This window comes from Chrysochloris asiatica, unplaced genomic scaffold (assembly GCF_000296735.1).
Source record: "Chrysochloris asiatica unplaced genomic scaffold, ChrAsi1.0 scaffold00057, whole genome shotgun sequence".
In the NCBI taxonomy this organism is placed as follows: Eukaryota; Metazoa; Chordata; class Mammalia; order Afrosoricida; family Chrysochloridae; genus Chrysochloris; species Chrysochloris asiatica.
This window is the reverse complement of record NW_006408575.1, coordinates 1,612,936-1,634,843: the sequence shown is the minus strand read 5'-3', so window position 1 is coordinate 1,634,843 and position 21,908 is coordinate 1,612,936. Positions and strand designations below refer to the sequence as shown.

Here is a 21,908-nt window from a genome sequence, read left to right as displayed (position 1 = left end):
ACTTGTTTTCATTTTCTTTAGCTTCAGTTTGAATTTACATATGAGCAATTGGTGATTAGTTCCACAATCTGCCCCTGGCCTTGTTTTCACTGGTGACATAGAGCTTTTCCATTGTCTCTTTCAATTTGATTTCTGTGTATTCCATCTGGTAAGGCCCATGTGTATAATCGTCTCTAATGCTGTCTAATAAAGATATTTGAAATGAACAAATCACTGATTTTGCAGAATTCTATCATGTGATCTCCATCATCATTTCTATCACCAAGGCCATATTTTCCAACTACTTAGGACAAGGTTATTGTTTGTAATATAGGATTCCTTGGGTGACATAAATGACTAAGTACTTGACTCCTCGTTGAAATATTGGTGGTTTGAACCCACCTAGAGATGCCTCAGAAGCTTGGCTGATGTTTGCTTCCGAACTTTTATGGCCTTGAAAATCCAATGGAGCAGTTCTAGTCTGTATGCATGGAGCCACCATGAGCTGGAGTCAACTCAATGGCAACAGTAATGCTTACAATAAATTCCCTGAGTGGTTAAGTAGTTAAAGGCTGCTAACAAAAAGGTTGGCAGTTTGAATCCACCCAGAAGTACCACAGAAAAAAGATTTGGCAATTTATCTCTGAAAATGCAACCACTGAAATTCCATGGAGCATAGTTCTGTGGCATACATGGGTTCTCCATGTGACAGCAACTGCCTATTATTATTATTATTATTATTTTAATGCTTGTAAGGTTCTGGCCTCCTTTTGTAGTCCTTGGGCAGTGTCACAGTCAAAAGAAGAATCCAGCAACTGAAATCATGTATCAAGGACTCCAGATTTCTTCATGTATTTTGGGGATATTGTAAAGGAGGCCAATCCTCTAGAACAATACTTGTGAGCTTCCTTTCTATTCTTTTATACGTACTGCCACATGCTTTATAGCTACAATATCTTCTCTATCTTTAGCTCACTCCCTTCAAAATAACCTCCCCATGCCATCCTTAACCTTAACGTTCTTTCCCTTTTAACTTCAGTTTTACAGCCCTCAAAACAGGAACTTTTTTTGAAGCCTGGGGAGTAGACAAGTCGGAGATAGGACCTTATTAGTAGGCCATGAGGACAGTCTGGGGCATCTACACTTTTTTGGCCATTACAACCATAATCTAGCCACCTCCCCAAGGATGACACTTTTTTTTATGACTCTAGACTTTGTGTGCTATCTTCCCATTGATACATCAAGTATGTTTTTAGATCCATACTGACTTGTATCATTTCTATGAGTACTTACAGTGTACTAAGCCATTTGATTCAGTCTGACCTAAGTTTGAGAATTTGTTTTATAACAAAGTGGAGATATCCAATATTGATTGAGAAAGCACATATTCTGTAGTTATAGTTGAGAATCTAGTAAACATAAAGCAGCGATGATAACAATTGAAACTTCCTTGCCACCATGGAACAATTGTTACTTGATCACAATTCTCAGTCCTTGCTTAAACTGGTTCTAGCTCATTCTCACAGATGATCTTTCATTTTATCTCCACCAGGTAAAGACACTCCTTCCAAGGATACAAGCACATCGAGCGAATTTATATCATCATCTGAATGCAAGGAAACATGTTTCCTGCCACAGAACATGACTCCAGGTATGTAAACCCCAAAGACAGCCCCCATTTGTTTATACTTCTTGTGCAGTAACTTATTCTGTCATCTGCAAATTCCACCCTCCCCCAATCTAAGGCTGTTTTCTTTGTCTGTCACACTCTCATATCTTTTTCATCAAATCTATCCTTATAGACATTGCTTTGATTATGTCAGTCACCTCTTTGCAAATCTTCCAGGGCTTTCCACTGTCTTCTAAACTTCTCCATTTTCTCCATCTGCATAAGTCCCAATTACAGGATAAATTTAAACCTTCTCTGGCTGTTCACAAACTTGACTTATATTAGGAGTTCCATGTCTTAGTAAAATTACACCATCTACTAGATTTTGGGAGTCCTGGTGTGGTGCTGTGGGTTAATGCACCAGACTGCAAAGCTGGTTGAACTGCAAAGTCGGTGGTTCAAGCTCACCAGCTGCTCCTTGGAAACTCTATATAGGGTCACTATGGGTCAGAACCGACTTGACGGCACTTAACAACAACAACAACTAGATTTTGAGGTTTCAGGAGGGCAAAGGTAATTGACAAAAATAATTATGTCTCCTAACTAGTACCTAAAGCAGTTGTTTGTACATAGTTAATGTGCTGGACTACAAAGTAGATTTTAACTGTAAGGTCGGCAGTTCAAATTCACCAGCTGCTCCTCCGAAACCCTATACAGGGTCGCTGTGGGTCGGAACCGACTCAAGGGCTCTTATGAACAGCAACAACAAGCTCTCAGAAAATGTTTGATAACTAAATGTATAAACGCTGAATGAATATGTGGATGTCACATTTGAATTCTGTACCATACCTAACATGGTGGCGGTAGTTCTGTGACTTAGAGTTTGTTCTGATTCGCAGAGACTTGGTATAGGGTTTCTGAGGGTGTAAATTTTTGTAGGAGCAGAAAGAGAAATGCTGGTAGATTTGAACTGCTGACTTTACAGTTAGCAATCCAGTTTGTAATCCAATCCGCTACCAGAGCTCCTTTTATACACAGTAGTAGTAGCTGTTGTTGTTTATTGCTTTTGAGTCAGTTATGACTCAAGCCAGCATAGGGTTTCCGATGAGTGACTGGTGAGTTTGAACCATCAACCTTGTTGTTCAAACTGACCTTGTGGTTGAGTGCTTATCTTATAGCACCACATGGTAGATGCTCAATAAACATTTGTTAAATAAAGGGAAAAGTAAATGACTGACTATATGGAATAAAAGAGGCTGAGCAAAAGGGTTTTATCTTTGATGGATTTTTTCAGAAACACAAAAGAAAAGATTTTTAAAGTAAAGTTAAAAAAAAAAAAATCTTCCTTTCAATGATCAGTCCTCACTAGATGCCCTTAAGAGACTTTCATGTAGCCTTTGAAGAGAGAGTTGTCATCAGAGGAGGCTTTACCTGAGTTGACCCCTGCATAAGAAGCTCAGGGCAAGCCTGTGAAAGATTTGCTTCTGATGTACAGTACCTGGGGACACTTTTGGGGGTGAATTACGTGTGTGCTAAGTGACTTACTCAAGGTCTTCTTAGAAACAATGCTCACCTCCTGGAGGTGGCAAATACACCTGTTTGTTGTTAGTTACCATTGACTCATGGCAACCCACGCACAACAGAACCAAGTATTGCCTGTTCCTGAGCCATCCCCAGTGCTTATTTATATCCAGTTGCTGATTGGATAGTGTTCCATCGTGGTCAATAGAATTTTGTCATTTAGAAGTTCTTTCTTCCTAGTCCATCTTAGTCTAGAAGTTCTGTTAAAACTTGTTTAGCATCCTAGCAACACACAAGCCTGCACTGCACATGTGATATGTTGGCTACCATGCCTCAATCCCTTTTTAGCAGGGGGTGGAGTGGTAGAGGAAACAGAGTCTTAGAGAGAGAGGTAACTTACCCATGGCCATATGGTAAATACAAATGCATGATAGGGAGGGGATTTAAGCCAAGCCCTTGTTTCTAATTATGGTGCTCTATTGCTTCTCCAAATTGGATCTCCCAGTGATACAAAACATAGGTTTCTGTAAAAGACTGAACATTATGAATGCTTAAAAGGAAGAAAACTATGTAAATAGTTCTTTTGTTTCATAGTTTCAAATGCTGTTAAACTGCTTGCTAACCATGAGAACACCTTGCCCCTTAATTCTCTCTCCTGTGTCAATCTGCTCATTTCTGTCAGCTTGGACCATCTCTGAAAGACGCTGAGTTACCATCTGTGGTCCCATGAAGGTGGTGGAGTCAGCATTTTGCTTTATCAGTGCATGTAAGCCAAGGAAAGCAAAGGTGAAACCATATCCACCAGAGGCTGAACTTGTCCATCTTTAAAGTTTTCCACCAGGAGGCTGTTTCCTAGAAAGCCAGAGGAGACTTGGCTCCACTGCCAGCCTGTCTTTCATAGATAGAGTTCAAGACAGAATTAATCAGACACAGCACCATGATTACAGGGCCAGTATTCCAAAGGATTAAAATGTGACAAACTACCCTTTGCACTATGATTAAAGTGAACCTGCTTTAATCTCCCCCTGTGAGATGCAGAGGACCCTGTAGGATTGGGCAGTGAGCCCGGGGCTCTGTTCTGAGCATGTTGAGATCTTAAAAGCAGTTTGTTTGTTTAAATCCTAGTCTTTTGAATTCCATATTAATAGCTTCACATGGGTGGCAAGAGGATACACGCTGAAGAGACTGTTAGTCAGCAGGGACAATTCCAAGAGTGATTTCAGAAGGCAGTTTGGACCAGACTTTGGAAGGCTGGGAAAGATGGGGAAAGGAATTATAGCAATATTCAATGCCAAGGCTAAAAAAGATGTGGCCAGATGAGAGCAGCTGAGGGCAGTAATTGCTCCAGTACTCAGGGTGGGCAGATAAAGATGGCAAGAGCTCATGTTTAGTGTGTTTCTTGAATATTCAAAACGTACCAGGCACTGAGAAAGAAGTGCATAATCTCATTTACTAAGTCTCTTAAAATCCTTGTGGGATAGGTATGACAATTGTCATTTTGTTAATGAGACAACTGAAGCAGGTTGTTGTGGTTGTTAAGTGCCTTCGAGTTGGTTTAGATATACAGTGACTCTGCATTGGGTTTCTGAGGCTTTTTTAAATCTTTGTGGGAGCAGAAAACCTCATCTTTATCCTATGGAAAGGCTGGAGGGTTCGACCCAAGTGCTTTGTTGTTTGCAGTCCAGTGCTTGTCATATGAAGCCACCATGATCTCCAAGTGAAGCATAGACAGGTTATTAGTGATTCAGGGTGGCACAGCTGGCAAGGGGTAGAGCCCAGTCTGGAGCTCGCGTTTGAATGACTCCTGTCTTTCAGGCTTCATCTTTGTGCTGTACCTCCATCTAGATGTCAGTCTGCAGTGAGGCTACCAGAGAGGGATTTGGACTGGGGTTGGTGTTGGTTGAATGACAATGGGGATTGGTTGGGAATAGAACATAGACCAGGGAGAAGCTGAATGAGACAAACACCCATCCTAAGTTCACATCAAAGCCAGGCCAGGCAGGCACATAGTACAGAAGCTGTTTTTTTTTTTTTTCAGGATTTCTAGGTTCAAGACAGGTCTAATAAAAGATGGGGTTCAGACCTGCCTTGCAGACCAAGGCCAGCATGATAGGGGCTTTCTCTGATGTGATCAAGAATTTGTAAAGGTCCTGGCAAGTTAGAGCTAGAAGAGCGATATTGTGACTATCTAGTCCAACTTCTTGGCTTAATGTGTTTGATAATTATGAATGTAACTGCTATTTATTATTTAAAGGAGACACATTGCCTAGTGTGGCCTTTCTTGACAACATTAACCCCAGCTGCTCGATCACTCTGTCTCGTTATGATACTCAAGATTTTTCATAGCACTTTTCTCCACTGCAAGCTATTGTGTTCATGTGATTACTTGCATCTTTTTTTTCACTGGCAAGTAGAATATAAACTCCAGGAGAACAGAGACCAAGTCTATCTTGTTCTCTGCTGTATCCTCACAACTAAAACAGCTTCTGGTTCATAAAAGGTCCACAGTAAGTATTGTTGAATGAACGTGCATTGTGAAGGGCTCATAAAACTTTGTCTTAATCAGCTACCCTGACAAACATTTATAATTATATGAGCCAAGAAACAGACTCAAGAAAACATGTGTATGTGTATAATGCATACAAGTTTATGATATCGATTGTTGTTGTTAAGTACACTTGAGTCTGTTCCAACTCATAGCAACTCTCTATAGAGTTCTCAAGAGGTGATAGGTGGGTTTGAACTGCCAACCTTATGGTTAGTAGTCCAGTGCTTATCCTACAGTACCATATCATAGTCTAATACTGCTTATGTATTATACATTTCATATATAAGTACATTTCTTTAAAATGGATAAAGTGGTATTTGTTTACAACATTCACAAATTATTCACATGAGGAAATATATGTCCTAGTTGATTCTGTGTCATATTATCACATCTGTGCCAAGCAGTGTAGGAGTAAACCCTAGACAAAGCAGAAATGGCCAATGTGGAAGTCTAGAAGCTTCCCAAGTCATCTTCATTTTTCCTGGGGAGGACAATTTAAAGGAGCACTCAGATGATCATTAAGACCACTTTTAATCTCTAATGAGGGATGATATCGATGTAGAGCTGATGTGGGACACACTGGGGACTTACCTAATTCTTTGTATCCTTTTCTTGCATCTCCAGCAGACCTTTTCCCCTCTGTTCTCTTTCAGATCTAACACTCTCTTTCTGTGTGAAGAGCCGCTCCAGAAGGTGTGTAAATGGCCTTTTGCAGGAAGCTGCCAGGAGGAGGCTCTGGGCTCTGGAGAATGAGAACCAGGGGGTGCGTGCACTGTTTAAGGTAAGCTTTAGGAGAACAGGTATAATCTGTGAGAACAAGGCTTTGTATTCATTTACTATGGGGTCCCCATCACCTAGGACAGTGTATGGAACAAAGTAAACACTCAAGAAAGCATTTGACTGACTGACTGACTGACTGATTGCATGAAAGAATGAATAAACAATTAAATACACATTCTCTGCCTGACAGGGTGGGGCAGGAACTCAGAATGGAGCGAACTTCTGAAGAGGCAGAGTCAGAGAAAACTTGGTTTTCAAATCTACCCCTATTAGTTGTGGGGCCTTTGGCAACTTAGTTCATCTTTGTAAAATGAGAATCATTATAACAACTACCTCATTAAGAGCACTTTCTAAAAGTACCAGCATTGCCAATCAAAGTGACTAAAAAAATATATTAGAATGAAAGGCGTAATAGTCAATAAAGTAGGTGAAAGAATTCTTCATCTTTCTGAGTAGATAGATAATACCTAGGTTCCTGGGTGGTGTAAATGGTTTGGGATTATTTACTAACCAAAAGATTGGAGGCTTGAAGCCACTCACTGATACTTTGGAAGAAAGACCTTGCAATCCAATTTTTTGTTGTTGTTGTTGTTTAATTGGCCATTGAAAACCTTATGGAGCACAGTTCTACTCTGAACCTTGTGTGATCACGATGAGCCAAAATTAACTTGATGACAAAGGGCTTTACAATATCTGAAACTGTGAAACCAAGGAAGAAGGATCTGTTTAAAAGTTATTGTAACCAAACGTGAAATGGACGCTATTGCTTCCCATAATACGCTTATGTTCTAATGCTTTGTGTGTGTGTGTGTGTGTATATATAGTCTCTCTATTAATTTAACAACAATTTAAAAGAGAAAAATAGTCTAGAAATCTATCATGTGACAAAAAGTGTCTGGTTTGTTGGAAGAAATAAATGAAATGGTATCTGCTTGGGTGCCCCAAAGTGTATATGCTCCATTAATAGTAGATAAGGGGTGTCTTCTTTTTGTTTGTTCAATCCCTGGAATTGAGGACCTTTGAGTGACTGATGCAATTTGTTGTTGTGAAGTGTGAAGTGCTGTTGAGTCAGTTCCAACTCATAGCGACTGATGCATTGGAACCTCCAACCTTGTGGTTAGCAGTCCAGCACCGCACTAGAACTCCAATGTTATCAAGTGCCATCAAGTTGGTTCTGATCCATAGTGACCCTGTATAAGGTTTACAAGGAGTGGCTGGTGAGGTTGAACCACCAACCTTGTGGCTCAAACCAGCTTTGAAGTCCAGATCATTAACTCTCAGCACTACCCCAGGACTCCAGGACTTTAATAGAGTTCCTTTAATTTGTGTGGTGTCTGACATGAACAAGAAATCCTGTTAGTGCTGTAGGTTAGATGCTGGATTGCTAGCCTCAAGGTTGGCTGTTCTCTGTGGGAGAAAGGTGAGTCTGTTAGTTCCCATAAAGATTTATAGTCTCAGAAACCCTATGTAGGGTCAGAATCAACTGGGTGGCAATGGGCAGTGGGTTTGGTTTTTGGTTTGATGTAGCGTAGTCAGGTTATATTGAAAGGGCTGACCAGCTGGGCAGAGTCTTGGACGAGATGAGTTTGTGGGAAGGACTGAGACTGAACCTGGAGTCAGCGAGTCTAGGAACCAACAGGTCTCTACAGCTCACAAGCAAATGATGATGGGCATGTGGCTTAGTTTCTTTCTGCCCTATTCTTGATGGTAAAGTAGGGACAAAACATTTTTATTAAATCCAAGATGCTGCTGATTATTAAATGCACTGCACTGTAGGATAAGCATTGGACTGCTAACCACAAGGTCCATGGTTGAAACATGGTTCAGAAACCTTATACAAAATCACTATGAGTTGGAAACAATTAGACAGCACTTAACAACAAGAACAATACCGATTAGAAAGAAAGAAAGAAATAAAAAAGTGCTGCCAGTTAAGCCGGATGCCAGACCTCCTTCTCTTATATGTTAGAAATGATTAACTTCCTAAAAGTGCACCTTTGTTGTTGCTGCTGTTATTAAGTGTTGTTGTATTGGTTCTGATGCTTAGCGACCTGGTATAGGGTTTACAAGGGGCAGCTGGTGGGTTTGAACTGTTGACCTTGTGGTTTGCAGTTCAGTGCTGATCCTACAGTGCCACACCAGAATTGAATCTTGGAATGGATCAAGTACTGTCTTCACAGTGTTACTGTGAGAGTCAAGTGAGGTATTGCTAAGTTATTAGTGAATTGCCAGATAAGTAGTGATGCCTGGATTTTACCTGAGAACCCATTCTGTACTACTGCATGCTCCAAGGATGTGGGTTCTCTGGGCCTTGGTGGGCCATCTGCTCCCCACAGTTCTGATCTTTCTGATCTGGGGACTTCTTTTTTTGGATCCTTTTACCCTCTTTGTCCCAAGGGTTCTCTTAGGAGAGGGTTCCAGGGGTGAATCTCTGGTGGTGAGACCTGGCTTAGGGGGAGAAGGCGTGTTTAGCTGTAGGAACTCCTTAGGTCCAGAAAACAGTAGAGAAAAATTTTAGGGGAAAATGAAGTCTGAGCAGTAATTTGGTTCTGTTTTTTGAGACATGCAGACCTCTTCTTGCTCTGCTGTAAATTGGCATCACTTTTCTGAAGAGCAGTTTGCTCTTTGAATTTGCTCTCCCCAATTACATTTATCAGAATTACTTGTGACAAAGCAATCAAGGATGTGCACAAAGATTTTGCATGTTTATCATACGCTATTTAGGATGTAGAAAAATGAAAACAATTCAAATGCAAACAGAGAAAAGAAAGGTATGTGACAGGGTTGTATTCTTTCACCATACTTATTCAACCTGTATGCTGAGAAAATTATCTGAGAAACTGGGTTATATGAAGAAAACGTGGCATCAGGATTGAAGGAAGACTCATTAACAACCTGCAATATGCAGATGATACAACTTTGCTTGTTGAAAGTGAAGAAGACTTAAAATATTTACTGATGAAGATCAAAGAACACAGTCTTCAATATGGATTACATCTCAATGTAAAGAAAACAAAAATCCTCACCACTGGACCAATAAACAACATTCTTATCAACAGTGAAAAGATTGGTGTTGTCAAGGACTTCATTCTTTTTGGATCAACTATCAACACTCATGGAAGCAGGAGTAAAGAAATCAAATGATGTATTGCATTTGACAAATCTGCTGCACAAGACCTTTTTAAAGTGTTGAAGAGCAAAGATGTCAGCTTGAGGACTAAGGTGCACCTGACCCAAGCCATGGTATTTTCAATAACCTCATATCCATGTGAAAGCTGGACAGTGATTAAGGAAGACGGTAGAAGAATTGATGCTTTTGAGTTATGGTGTTGGAGGAGAATATTGAAAGTGTCATGGGCTGCCAAAAGAACAAACAGATGTGTGTTGGAAGAGTGCAGCCAGAGTGTTCCTTGTAGGCCAGGATGGCCAAACTTCGTCTCTCATACTTCAGACATATTGTCAGGAGGGACCAGTCGCTGGAAAAGGATATCACATTTGGTAAGGTGGAGGGTCAGAGAAAAAAAGGAAGACCCCCAACGAGATGGATTGGCAAAGTGGCAGCATCAATAGGCTCAATCGTGGCAACAGTAGTGAGGTTGGCTCAGGACCGGGCAGTGTTTCGTTCTGCTGTGCATAAGGTCGCTATGAGTCAGTACCGACTCGATGGCACCTAACAACAACATTAAGTCAACATAACAATGGCATATGTAAGAATTAAAAATATTGCACCTTCACATCAAAATAAAGAAGAGGAAAATTAGAAAGATTTAGTAAGCATTGTTGTTGTTGTTGTTGTCAGGTGACATCGAGTCGGAACCGACTCATAGTGACCCAATGCACAGCAGAACGAAACAATGTCCAATCCTGGGCCAACCTCACTACCACTGCCACACTTGAGTCTATCAATGCTGCCACCTGGCCAATCCATATCGTTGGGGGTCTTCCTCTTTTTCTCTGACCATCCATCTTACCAATTAGTAAGCATTAAAACAACAGAAATGAAGAAAATGCAAAGAAAACCCACAAACAAAATAAACTCAGGACAGAAAATTATGTGGAAAAATAAAACCCAGTAGCACCACAAAAAATAAACCCACTCACAGCAAAATGACAGTAATTAATCCTTACCTATCGATAATTATACTGAATATAAATGTATTAAATGTGCCAGTCAAGAGACAGAGTAGCAGAATGGATGAGAAACAAGATACTTCAATATACTGTCTACAAGAGACACACTTTACAAACAAAGACAAAAATAGATTAAAAACCAAAGGATGGAAAAAAACAAAACAAAACATATCATGTACACTGCAATAAAAAATTAGCCTGAGTGGCAATATTAATCCTTGATAAAATATAATTTAAGGTTAAAAAAAAAAAAGCAGCATAAGGGACAAAGAAGGACACTGTATCATGATTAAAGGCTCAAACAGAATGAGAGGACATACCCTTAGTAAATATCTATGTTCCCAATGAAAATGTCCCAAAATATATAAATCAAACTTTAATAGAACTGACGAAAGAACTAGACATCTCCACAATAATTATAGGAGATAATTATACACCACTTTCAAATTCACCAGTTGCTCCTTGGAAACCCTATATAGGGTCACTATGTGTTAGAAGTGACTCGATGGCACTTAACAACAACAACTTTCAGTGAAGTACAAAACAACTAGGAAGAGGAAGAAGTGGAAAAAGGGAAAAAGAAGACAGACAGACAGACAGAAAAAAAAAGCAGAGGCAGAAAAGATAAAAAGAAAGGGAAGGGAAGGGAAGGGAGAGAGAGGCAAAAGGAGACAAATCTAAACAACAACAAAAAAAGAGAAACAACAACAATAAAACAACAGTGCAGTTACTGGACCCAGAGAGAAGATAAATTCTGGGGGAGGGGTTCTTGTTAACCAAGGCGCTCATGAAGTGGTTAGGGGAGGGATGAGATGGTATTGTTCTCAGGCCTAAATGGAGTTCCTATAGGCCCAGGCATTGTCTGTCTGGACCAAAAGGTCACCACCGGGGCCTGGACCAGTTCAGGGTCTATTAGGCAAGTCTGCGGACTGTGAAATCTGAAGCAGAACCTGCTCAAATCCAAGCACCAAAGCAGTACGGTCCACACCTGACTCACTCAGATGCATCCCACAGTCTCTGTGCTGTGAACTCTTGGACAGCAGGGGGCTGAGGATGTTGGCTGGCCAAACCTCAAGTCAACAGGGGAATTTGGGGAACCAGAAAGAAGCTTCCTAGTTTTCAGTCATCTGCACTATCAGCTGTAGTCTGAAGCTGTTGACTAAAGGTCACAATGACTGCACCGAGTCTGGCTGGAAGAACCTTTACCAGTCTGTTTCCCTCCCTTGATGCTCCTGCTCAGCTTCTCCTCCTCATTAAGTGTTCAATCCACTTCTCCAAACTGTCCTCTGAAGTTCAAGCTTCCAGAAGTATCATCGGTGTGTTTTATTTGATCACCCTTATCTTTATTGCAGAGGGTCTGAGCAGTATATCTGCCTAGTCTTCCATCTTCTAGAGATTATAAAATAATTTATTAAATGTTACTCTATTTATATGAAATAGTTGCATAGGAATTCATGCATAAGGAAAAAAGATTTGGAGTTATATATGTAAATTTCAACATTGATGAGTTCTAGGTGGTGGGATTATAAGCAATTTTTATTTTTGTCTGGCTTGGTTTTTATTTGCTAGCTTTATAAAACTACTTATTATACATAGATTCACAATCAAATTTGTATTTAAGATTCCATTCACCAATTGCACCTCCCACATCCTTTTTATTTTCCTTATACAAATCGTAGCATTCTCTGCTGTACCCTGGTTTATTTTTGTTGCTGTTATTATTCTATTTAACAAGGTATATTTGCAGTTTGTATCAGTACACAAAGAACATCTTTATTCTTTTTCATGTCTGCATAATATCATAATATTTAGGCTGTTCCCATGGGTGTGTGTGTGTGATATAAACATCAATGCTGCAGTCAATAAGCCAACACAAGTCATTTTGTACATATGGAGGGTTTTGTTAGCCAGACAATTCTGTAATCCTAGAATGATTCCATTTTTCTCTTCATTCAGGACCTTTCAGCAAGGTTGGTGAGTATCCAGTCCCAGAAGTCCCAGTTTCTCATCACCTTCAAGACCATGGAGGAAATCTGGAAGTTCTCCACTTACCTGAAGCTAGGTATAGCATGGAGCAGGCATGTGGAGGAGCAGCTGCTTCACAGTTCAACCAATTTGTAGAACTTGACATTAGAACTTGATCTGGCTCTGATGATTAGAGAAGTAGAGCCCATAATGGGTGACTAACTTCAGACATATTACAACTGCCAGGAACTAAATCTAAATCAAATGTTCAGTGCTATTTTAAAATTCTGCGTTATGAGGTTGCCTTCATTGTCTTCAGGGGGCCTCTTCTTTACTAGATAGCCAATCAAATAGCAAACATTTATTGGTCATCTACTAAATATAAAGTACTGAGATAGATATGAAATTAACAGTTAAGAAAAAGAAAAGATTTAGTCTTGAGTAAGATCAAAGTTGTGGTTTTTATCTGCCCAGTCCTGTGCCATCCTCACAATTGTTATTATGTCGGGCTCCCTTGTTGCTATCACTGTATCAGTACATCTCATTGGGAGTATTACTCTTTTTTGCTGATCCTCCACTTTCTCAGGCACGATGTCCTTCTCCAGTGACTGGTGCCTCCTGACTACATGTCCAAAGTATGAGAGCCAAAGTCTCACCATACTTGCTTCTAAGCATTCTGTCTGTGCTTTTTTCAAGATAGATTTGTTTGTTCTTTTGGCAATCTATGATTCTTTCAATATCCTTCTGCAACACCATACTTCAAATGCACTGATTCTTCTATGCCCTTCCTTATTCATTGTCCAACTTTTATGTGCTTATGAGGCAATTAAAAACATCATGGTTTGCATCAGGCATATCTTAGTCCTCAAACTGACATCTTTGCTCTTGAACATCTTAAAAGGTCTGTTGCAGCAGAATTGCCTAATATAATAAGCCCTTTGATTTCTTGACTGTTGCTTCCATGAGTGTTGATTGTGGATCCAAGCAGAACGAAGTCTTTGGCAACTTCAGTCTTTTCTTTGTTAATCATGATGTTATTCAGTGGTCCAATTGTGAGGACTTTTGTTTTCTTTATACTGAGGTGCAATCCATACTGCCCACTGTATTCTTTGATTTTCATCAGCAAGCATTTAAAGTCCTCATCACTTTCAATAAGCAAAATTGTGTCGTATGCATATCACAGGTTGTTAATGAGTCTTCCACTAATCCTGAAGCCACCTTCTTCATATAATAAGCCACCTTCTTCATATAATGCAATTTGTCGAGATAGTTGTTCAGTGTACAGATTGAGTAAGTATGGTGAAAGGATACAACTTGGGCACACACCATTCCTAATTTTAAACCATTCGATATCCCCTTGTTCTGTTTGAACGACTGCCTCTTGGTCTGTGAACAGGTTCCTTATGAGAACAATTAAGTATTCTAGAATACCCATTCCTGCATCATTCAATATTATGCCCATGTTGTTGTTGTTGTTAAATGCTGTCAAGTCAATTCCGACCCATAGCGACCCTGTATAGGGTTTCCAAGGAGCAGCTGGTGAGCTTGAACCACCAACCTTGCAGTTCAAATGGGTTTGCAGTATGGTACAGCACCACACCAGGACTCCTTCAATATTATAAGTCAAGGCTTGAAGTTTTTCAACAGTTCTTTCAGCTTGAGAAATGCTAAATGGACGATTTCCATTTAACTTAGATTCTTACTTTGTACATTACAAGTTCTGATTATTGGTGGATGTTAGCAACTTTTTTTCTCATTTTGAGTTCTGCCCCATCAGTAAATAAAATTCTTGAAAACTTTGTTCCAGTCATGTCATTATGGTCAACTCTATTTTGAGTGGCTTCCAGTCTGAAGTGCTCATCTTTTGGTACTCTACCTGACAATGTTTCACTGCTATTCATTAGGTTTTCAGTGGTTAGGATCAGCACTGGACTGCAAATGTCAAGGTTGGCAATTCAAACCCACTAGCTGCTCCTCAGAAATCCTATGCATGGTCACTATGAGATGGAACTGACTCAAGGGCACTTAACAACAACAATACAGAAGTGATCTCTCTCTCTTTTTTCCTAGTCCTAATATGTAAACTCCACTGAAACTTGCCCACTATGGGCGACCTTGCTGGTATTTAAAACACTGGTGGTACATCTTCCAGAATAACAACAACACTCAAGCTACCACGATATGACAATTAGACAAATGATGGAATTTATGACTGTAGGTGTTTAAAATACTGTAGATAAATTGCTTGATGTACACAATTTTTAGTTTAAAAAGGGCGAGTTTATCTGTCCTTGGGTAAGGGACAGTGTGGTAAGTGGGTGTGTTGAAGTCAATTGTAAGTCTTCTGTGGGCCAGGAAGACCCTCTGTGGACATTGTATCATCAGGGGTTCTAGATTTTGAAGTTCAGGGCTAGTTAACATCAAAGGGGGACCAGGAACCTTCAAAGTCACCGTGATAAACTTGGATTTTCCTAGTATGAATGTATTAGGAAAGGTGAATTGAGTTTGGTCATTTCACTATGCACTTATGGGGACCCATATTATATTGAAAATGGTAAATATCATTTAAAAATATTTGCATTTCTCCTTAGAACAACAAGGCTCTGGGATACAGGGGTCAAGGTATAGCTTGAAGAGGGTAAATAATACTAAAATCCTTGACTGCCTTATGAATATTAGTTTCCCTTGCCTACTATTGTAAAATAGACACTTGAGTGGTATAGAAAGGAATGTTGGGAAGCATGATTAGAGAAAACTTGTAAGCCCATCTTCAGCCTATAATTGATTGGAATACCGCAAAGGGGTTCTACAACTTGCCCAGTGAAATAGGCCTTGTACAAAGCCTTCACAGAGTATAGGACCTTAGGTGGAATCCTGAGTCCCATCCACAACCTTGTGAGAGGTTCCCATTAGAAAGGACAAGCAGACTGGAACAGCTACAGTGACAGAAGATACATCTTCATTATGAACCTGACCTATACTCAGAGCAGTAGTTACTCTAAATACCAACAGAGAGGGAAAGAGTCTTCAAATCAAGTATCAATGCTATCTGCTCTGTGCACAGGGTAGATAGGGATGGGCAACTTAGACATTGGTTATCTAAAATGAGGGGACAATAAAGGCACGAAGTGACTGGCTTACAAGGTTTCAAGAGGGAGCTTAGTTAAGAGTGTGGGGGAAAGAAAGAGTCCCCACTGAATAGTTGTCATCTTATCTGGATGGGTCTGGTGAAAGGAGATGGGGATAAGATTCGGAAGATTCAGTAGTGATTAACTGTTATCATGACTAATCGCGACTGTCACAATTGTAAAGGTAGAAGATTTGTAACAAAAAAAAAGGGGAGTGATTAATCTTACAGTCCAGAAACAGAGTACCCTAGGACCATCAAGAGAGGAACACACAAATAGAATGTGGGACCTTATCCAGAGAAGCAGCAGCACCAGAGATGGAGGTAGAGATGGGGGCATGGAGAACTCTAGATTCATCAACTAAGAAGAGAAGGACTAAGAACTGGTGGCCAGGAGCAGACTTGCAGAATGTGCCCTTTGGAGATGTAATTTATTATATATGCCTGAGTGGGAAAAAAAAAAATTTGCATTTCTGAACAGATGCTAGAAAAATCCATTTACACTAGAAATTTTCTAGCACCCCCTTACCCCAAACTCTCCTCATTCCAGTTAAATGAGGTCAGATTTGGAATCAAGAACTGTGAAGGAGTCTGCTCACTGTCTTGTGTGTTCTGCTAATGCCAGAAATCATTTTGTTCAGGACTCTTTTGTTGGCTTGACTCCTTAGGCTATGTGTCCACCTGTCTGGAGCATCTTCTCTTTGACCACAAGTACTGGCTTAACATCAGGTTGGTGGAGGATACCGAGATCCAAGTCTCAGTAGATGATAAACACCTGGAAACAATATACCTGGGACTCCTGATACAGGAAGGTGAGCATGGACTAGGGGTGAAGATGAGGATCATTTGTGGATATTTATTTCCAGTGTCCCCCAAATAACTAGGTTACAAAAGAAGTAGGAAAAAAAAAATCATTCAAACATGAACAGTTCACAAATCAACTGACATGCTATGTATATATAACTCATCAATCGCTTTCAGTTTGACACTGAGCAGCTACATTGGCCAGTATTGATGATTGATGTTAGACCCACCTGGGGAATTTTTAAAAAAAGATGCTCATGTCAAGTAAGCCAGGTAAATCTTTGGAGGTGGGGCCCAGGTATTCATATTTTTAGAAAGTTGACCAGGTAATCCTAATGTGCTTCCAAGATTGACAATCATTTTTCTAAACATGTGATACAAATTCATTGTACAATAAATTGTGTAATAAAATTGCAAATCTTGCGAAGCCTGAAGGATTTCACCAAAATGAGACAAGCTATATTAAGGAACTGCTGGGAGCTCCTGCCAGCCTGTTGACAAGTGAGGATCTGATCAAGCAACACAGTTAACATTGGAAGAGACAAGCCATCTGACATAATAGACATGTTGAAAGAGCCTGGTTTGTCTACAGCCATAGAATCTTTTTGCAAAAGTACTTGTCTTTATGATTGCCTTGTATACGTTATATATACAGGCAAGAATTCCATACTATGCTATTATAATAAAATTTAGATGGAGAAACATTCACCCAAAGCATCATGGTACATTATTTGTTGGCTCTAAAGTTGTGTGAGAGGTTGCAATGATATGTTCTTTTCAAATTAGATATATTTCATAAGTTTTTGTTTCATTTGTTTTTTAAAGGTCAATTCCAATTGAACCTTATTTTCATGATTTTTTCACACATTTTGGTGTATTTTAAGTGACTCCCTTGTAAGTAGCTTTTTCCTGGTACCAGTTTTCCTGGGGTCACAAGGACCCCCTGTAGCATCTCCCCCCAGTCTTCCTGTACTGTCCTCTCGGGAAGAAAAGTCTTTGGGTTCTTGGATAGAAATATTAAATTGTGTGGTAATCACTGTCACTGTCTGCTAGTCTTTGCAAAGTGTGTTTCTCAATGTCTACAGGTCACTTCTTCTGCAAAGCCATGCGCTCAGAGTCTCAGCCAACTGAGACAGAAGGGGACTGTTTAACTTTTTGCAAGAATGAACTAATCTCTGTGAAGATCACTGAAGGAGAGGCCCAGTGGGAAGGAGTATCCTTGGTGACAGGTCAGAGGGGCCTGGTGACTGTGTCAGCCTTGGAGCCCCTGCGGCTTCCTTTCCACCAGTGAGTAACTTCCTACCTTCTGGAAGATGGTTCCAGAACAGCTTGATGCCTACACATAGCCCCTGAGTAGGTCTACTTTCAGATATCTGAATCCAACCAACCACCTGCCTTGGAGTCGACTCCAACTCATGGTGTCTCCGTGTATGTCAGAGTTTGTGCTCCATAAGGTTTTCAATGGCTGATTTTCAGAAGCAGATCTGAGGTGCCTTTAGGTGAACTTGAACCTCCAGTTCAGCCTGTTAATCAGGGACTCCATGGGCATCCAAGGTGAATCTGGTAGTTTTTAATCTTTTGTTGTTTTAATTAAGTTTATATTATTTGATGAAATTGTAGATTACTTTAAATTTCAAATGGACATTGTACCTAGAATATATGTCCATTGCTTTTAGTGAAGCATTTCTCAAAGCCCAGATGAGGGGTCATTTGCATCAGAATTGCTTGGGAATTTTATGACAGGTTCAGACTGTCTAGCTGACCTCAAACCTACTGTGTCTGATTCTTGCTGTGGGGAATTAAATGAAGAAATATAAACTTTTAATAAATCCCCCAGTGGAATTTTTTTAAAATATAAAAGTGTGAGAATCCTTAGCGAGAAGGAGCTCTGGTAGCGTAGTGGTTATGAATTGGGCTGCGAACCTCAAGGTCAGGAGTTCGAAACTACCAGCTGTTCCATGGGAGAAAGATGAGGCTTTCTACTCCTGTAAAGATTTACAGCCTTGGAAATCCTGTGCAGGGTCGCTATGAGTCGGTTCCTACTCCATGGCACATAACCATCACCACTATATCGAGTGTGAAAAACAACACATGAGGTCGAAGACACTTGTGTGTGTGTGGTTCTTACAGTGAGAATATAAATGGACTTGTTTACTAGTTATTTAACTGTCAAACTAATTACAGAGCCAGGAAACATTCCAGGTACAGTTTGGTGGTTGTTGGTGGTTATGTGCCATGGAATCAGTTCTGAGGCTGTAAATCTTTACGGGAGCAGAAAACCTCATCTTTCTCCCATGGAACTGTTGGTAATTTCAAACTGCTGACCTTGAGATTAACAGCCCAACTGGTAACCACATGCTACCAGAGATCCTTAGGTACAATTCGAGTTATCAATAAATATTTGTTATCATTATAGTAAGTGTAGTAACAACAATACTTACCACCATCATTGTTAGCTTAATGGTCTACTTTACTCAATGCTATGACTTAAACGAAAAAAAAAAATTCTGTGTTTGCAAACCTCTTGTTTCCATTGGCAGATGGTTCCTAAAGAATTATCCAGGAAGCTGTGCCCTTCCCAAGAAAGGGGATTGGACAGGCTCTTATCACATTGGTATGTCTGAATGGAAAACAGTGTTAATCCTGCCTCCTAATTTTATCCATAGGTTTGGAGTCAGTTGATATAACTTCCTGTATCACCTCTGGTACTGGTTGGATTAAGGGAAGCCACTTGCCACCTGGACACATAGGTTTTCTTACCTAAGAAATAAGAGGTCTGTGGTTTCCCTTTTTTGTTATTAAGTACTGTGGAGTTGGTTCCGACTCATAGTGACCCTGCACAGGGTTTCTGAGGCTGTAAATCTTTACGGGAGCAGTAGTTTCAAACTTCTGACCTTGAGATTGGCAGCCCGACTTGTCACCACTACGCTACCAGAGCTCCTTGTGGCCTCCCTTTAGGGGTAAACATACAAGTGCTCACAGGGCCAGGCAGAGTGCGCTGATGATTCAGAAGGACCTAGAGGAGAGATGTTAGGGAGTGGCAGGGACATTAGAAATTTGAAGATACTTTGAGGAGATGGGGATAATCCCTGTGTGGGCCAAATTAAATATTCTCTGAGCCAAATGACTGAGCCCTGGTAGTGTGGTGGATTAGGTGTTGGACTACTAACACAAGGTTAGCAGTTCAAATCTACCAGTTACTTCGTGGGAGAAAGATGAGGCTTTCTGTTCCTGTAAAGAGCATCAGAAATGCTATGCAGGGTCATATGAGTCGTAACTGACTCGGTGGCACACAACCACCACCACCACCGTCAACCAAATATGACCTGTTGACTGCCTGTTTTCAACTCCTCGTTGAAATCCTTCCTAATTTTTTTAGAGTTTTGTGAAACTAAACTTAAACTTGGGAAAAGTTAGAATGTTTGGCCCATGGTAGAACACGGGACTAACTAGTGGTTGGAAGCTTCAAGTTCTAGACCCAGTTTTGCTACGTGTGAACACCACAAACAAATCATGTAACTTTTCTGTGCCTTCATTTTCAAATCTGTGAAGAGGAGATTATGCTCATTGTCCTGTCTACTGTTCAGGGCTTTGGGGAAGAGCTGAGAAAATATACGTTAATATATTTTGTGAACTGAATCTGCAGTGCTCATAAAATATGTTTTTACTGGGTCTTAGATGACTTAACAAATTGGAAAATTACATGCATAGTAAGAAGGAGAGTCTTCCAGATGATTCTGGGTTACCAGGCATCTCTTATTTCACCAGTGATCATGTTGTTGTTGTTATGTGCCATGGAGTCAGTTCTGACTCATAGAGACCCTGTACAGGGTTGCCGAGGCTGTAAACCTTTATGGGTGCAGAAAGCCTCATCTTTCTCCCGTGGAACAGCTGGTAGTTTTGAACTGCTGACCGTGAGATTCACAGCCTGATTCGTAACCACTATGCTACCAGATCATGAGGTGAAAATTTACTGAGTATTGACTATATCTAGGCATTGTGCACTTTATCTCTTTGACTCTTCCAAATAGTTATCAGAGGCAGTGTTCATATTGTTTTCATTTCACAACTGGGGAAACTAAGGTCCACAGTGGTCAAAAGGACCTGAAAGGAAATGCGCGAGTCCCCTAGTACAATGGGTCTCACATACAGGCCTATGGATTGGTGCCACCCAGGATGAAGTATTTACATGGAAGTGGCAAAATCAGACAAACCAGGGCCATGGAGTGAGTTTTAACAAGCTAAATGCATTCTGTTTGTAAGGCATTTCATGTATTCTGAAATACTTTCCTCCATTTGCTAAACTATCTTTTTATTTTATTTTTTATAAAAAGGTAATGAAAGTAGATGGTAGCAATTTTTTTGTTTTGTTTTAAGGTCCTTGTTTGGCAGAATGAAAAGTTAGTAACCCTATGTCACTTCTGCAAATGCATTATTGCTATGTAAAATTTTACCAATACTTGCAATCCCAAAGTCTGGGAACGCTTCGTTTCCTATTACATTGGAATTTAGTAGTGAGTTTGGATATTATGCTGGATTTAGTTGCCTTGTTCTATTTCCTCCCAGGCAGAGGGAAGTGTAAAGCCCTGAAGGGCTATGAAAAAGAAGAAGAGGATGAACTGAGTTTCTGCCGGGGAGAAAACATCGAGATCATTGGTTTTGTCATACCTGGGCTTCAGTGGTTCATTGGGAAGTCAAGTCGCTCAGGGCAAGTGGGCTTTGTCCCCACTAGGAACATAGATCCTGAGTCTTATTCCCCAATGTGAGTATAACAGAAAGGCCTTCTGGGATATTTTGGAGCTGGAATGCCTGTCTCCACAGTGGTTCCTCCTCTTTTTGGGCAGGTTGGCAGATGTACATCCTGGGTTCCTTGGGGACATAGAGCCTGAGAAGCACATTTTGACACAGAGTGATAGGAAGGAGAGAATGAGTGACCATGGAATTGGTCACTCCAGTCTATTTCAACGGATGTTATTGAACCCTTTCTCTGTGTAACTAGAGAAACGCAATTCCAACATGAAGGACACAAGGAGGTAGTTTTGATATTTGTATCCTGCCAATTACTCTTTTCCAATGACGGGTTCTCATCAAGGGCAGTGAACACAAAGGGATAAATAGAGGACTGACTTGCTGAATGGAGATTCCCACAGGTGTAGATGTGCCTGCTGGAAGCTTAATTTGTGAGGGTAAAATGCATCTTTCTATTTTTTTTCACCTTGAATTCAGAAGGGCTAGTTGTGAGGAGATGAATTCATCCACACGCGTGGCAGATGTGAAGGTTAGAGCTTGGGACTATTGCTTGTTCTTCCTAGAGTAGATTTCCTCCATGGGATTAGGAAACAGTGTAAGGTTTGCTGCAAATGGATCCCAGAAGTACAAGAGGAAACATGGAGTTGTTCTCTTTGAGGCACCATTGTCCTCGCACTGGATGTTTTAGTTATCTA

General features: G+C 40.4%; 1 protein-coding gene across 2 annotated transcripts in view; it reads left to right on the top strand.

Moving 5' to 3' along the window:
* Positions 1 to 21,908, top strand: part of SH3TC2 (SH3 domain and tetratricopeptide repeats 2) — a 76,812-nt gene that overhangs the window by 20,437 nt on the left and 34,467 nt on the right. The window contains exons 2-9 of one of the 2 annotated variants that reach the window (XM_006863854.1): positions 1,532 to 1,630; positions 6,311 to 6,438; positions 12,525 to 12,630; positions 12,730 to 12,731; positions 16,352 to 16,472; positions 17,550 to 17,751; positions 19,005 to 19,078; positions 21,031 to 21,226. In XM_006863854.1, the coding sequence (XP_006863916.1) occupies positions 1,532 to 1,630; positions 6,311 to 6,438; positions 12,525 to 12,630; positions 12,730 to 12,731; positions 16,352 to 16,472; positions 17,550 to 17,751; positions 19,005 to 19,078; positions 21,031 to 21,226 (928 nt within the window). Of the gene's footprint in view, positions 1 to 1,531; positions 1,631 to 6,310; positions 6,439 to 12,524; positions 12,631 to 12,729; positions 12,732 to 16,328; positions 16,473 to 17,549; positions 17,752 to 19,004; positions 19,079 to 21,030; positions 21,227 to 21,908 lie in introns of both variants that reach the window. The other variant, XM_006863853.1, reaches the window with a different exon arrangement.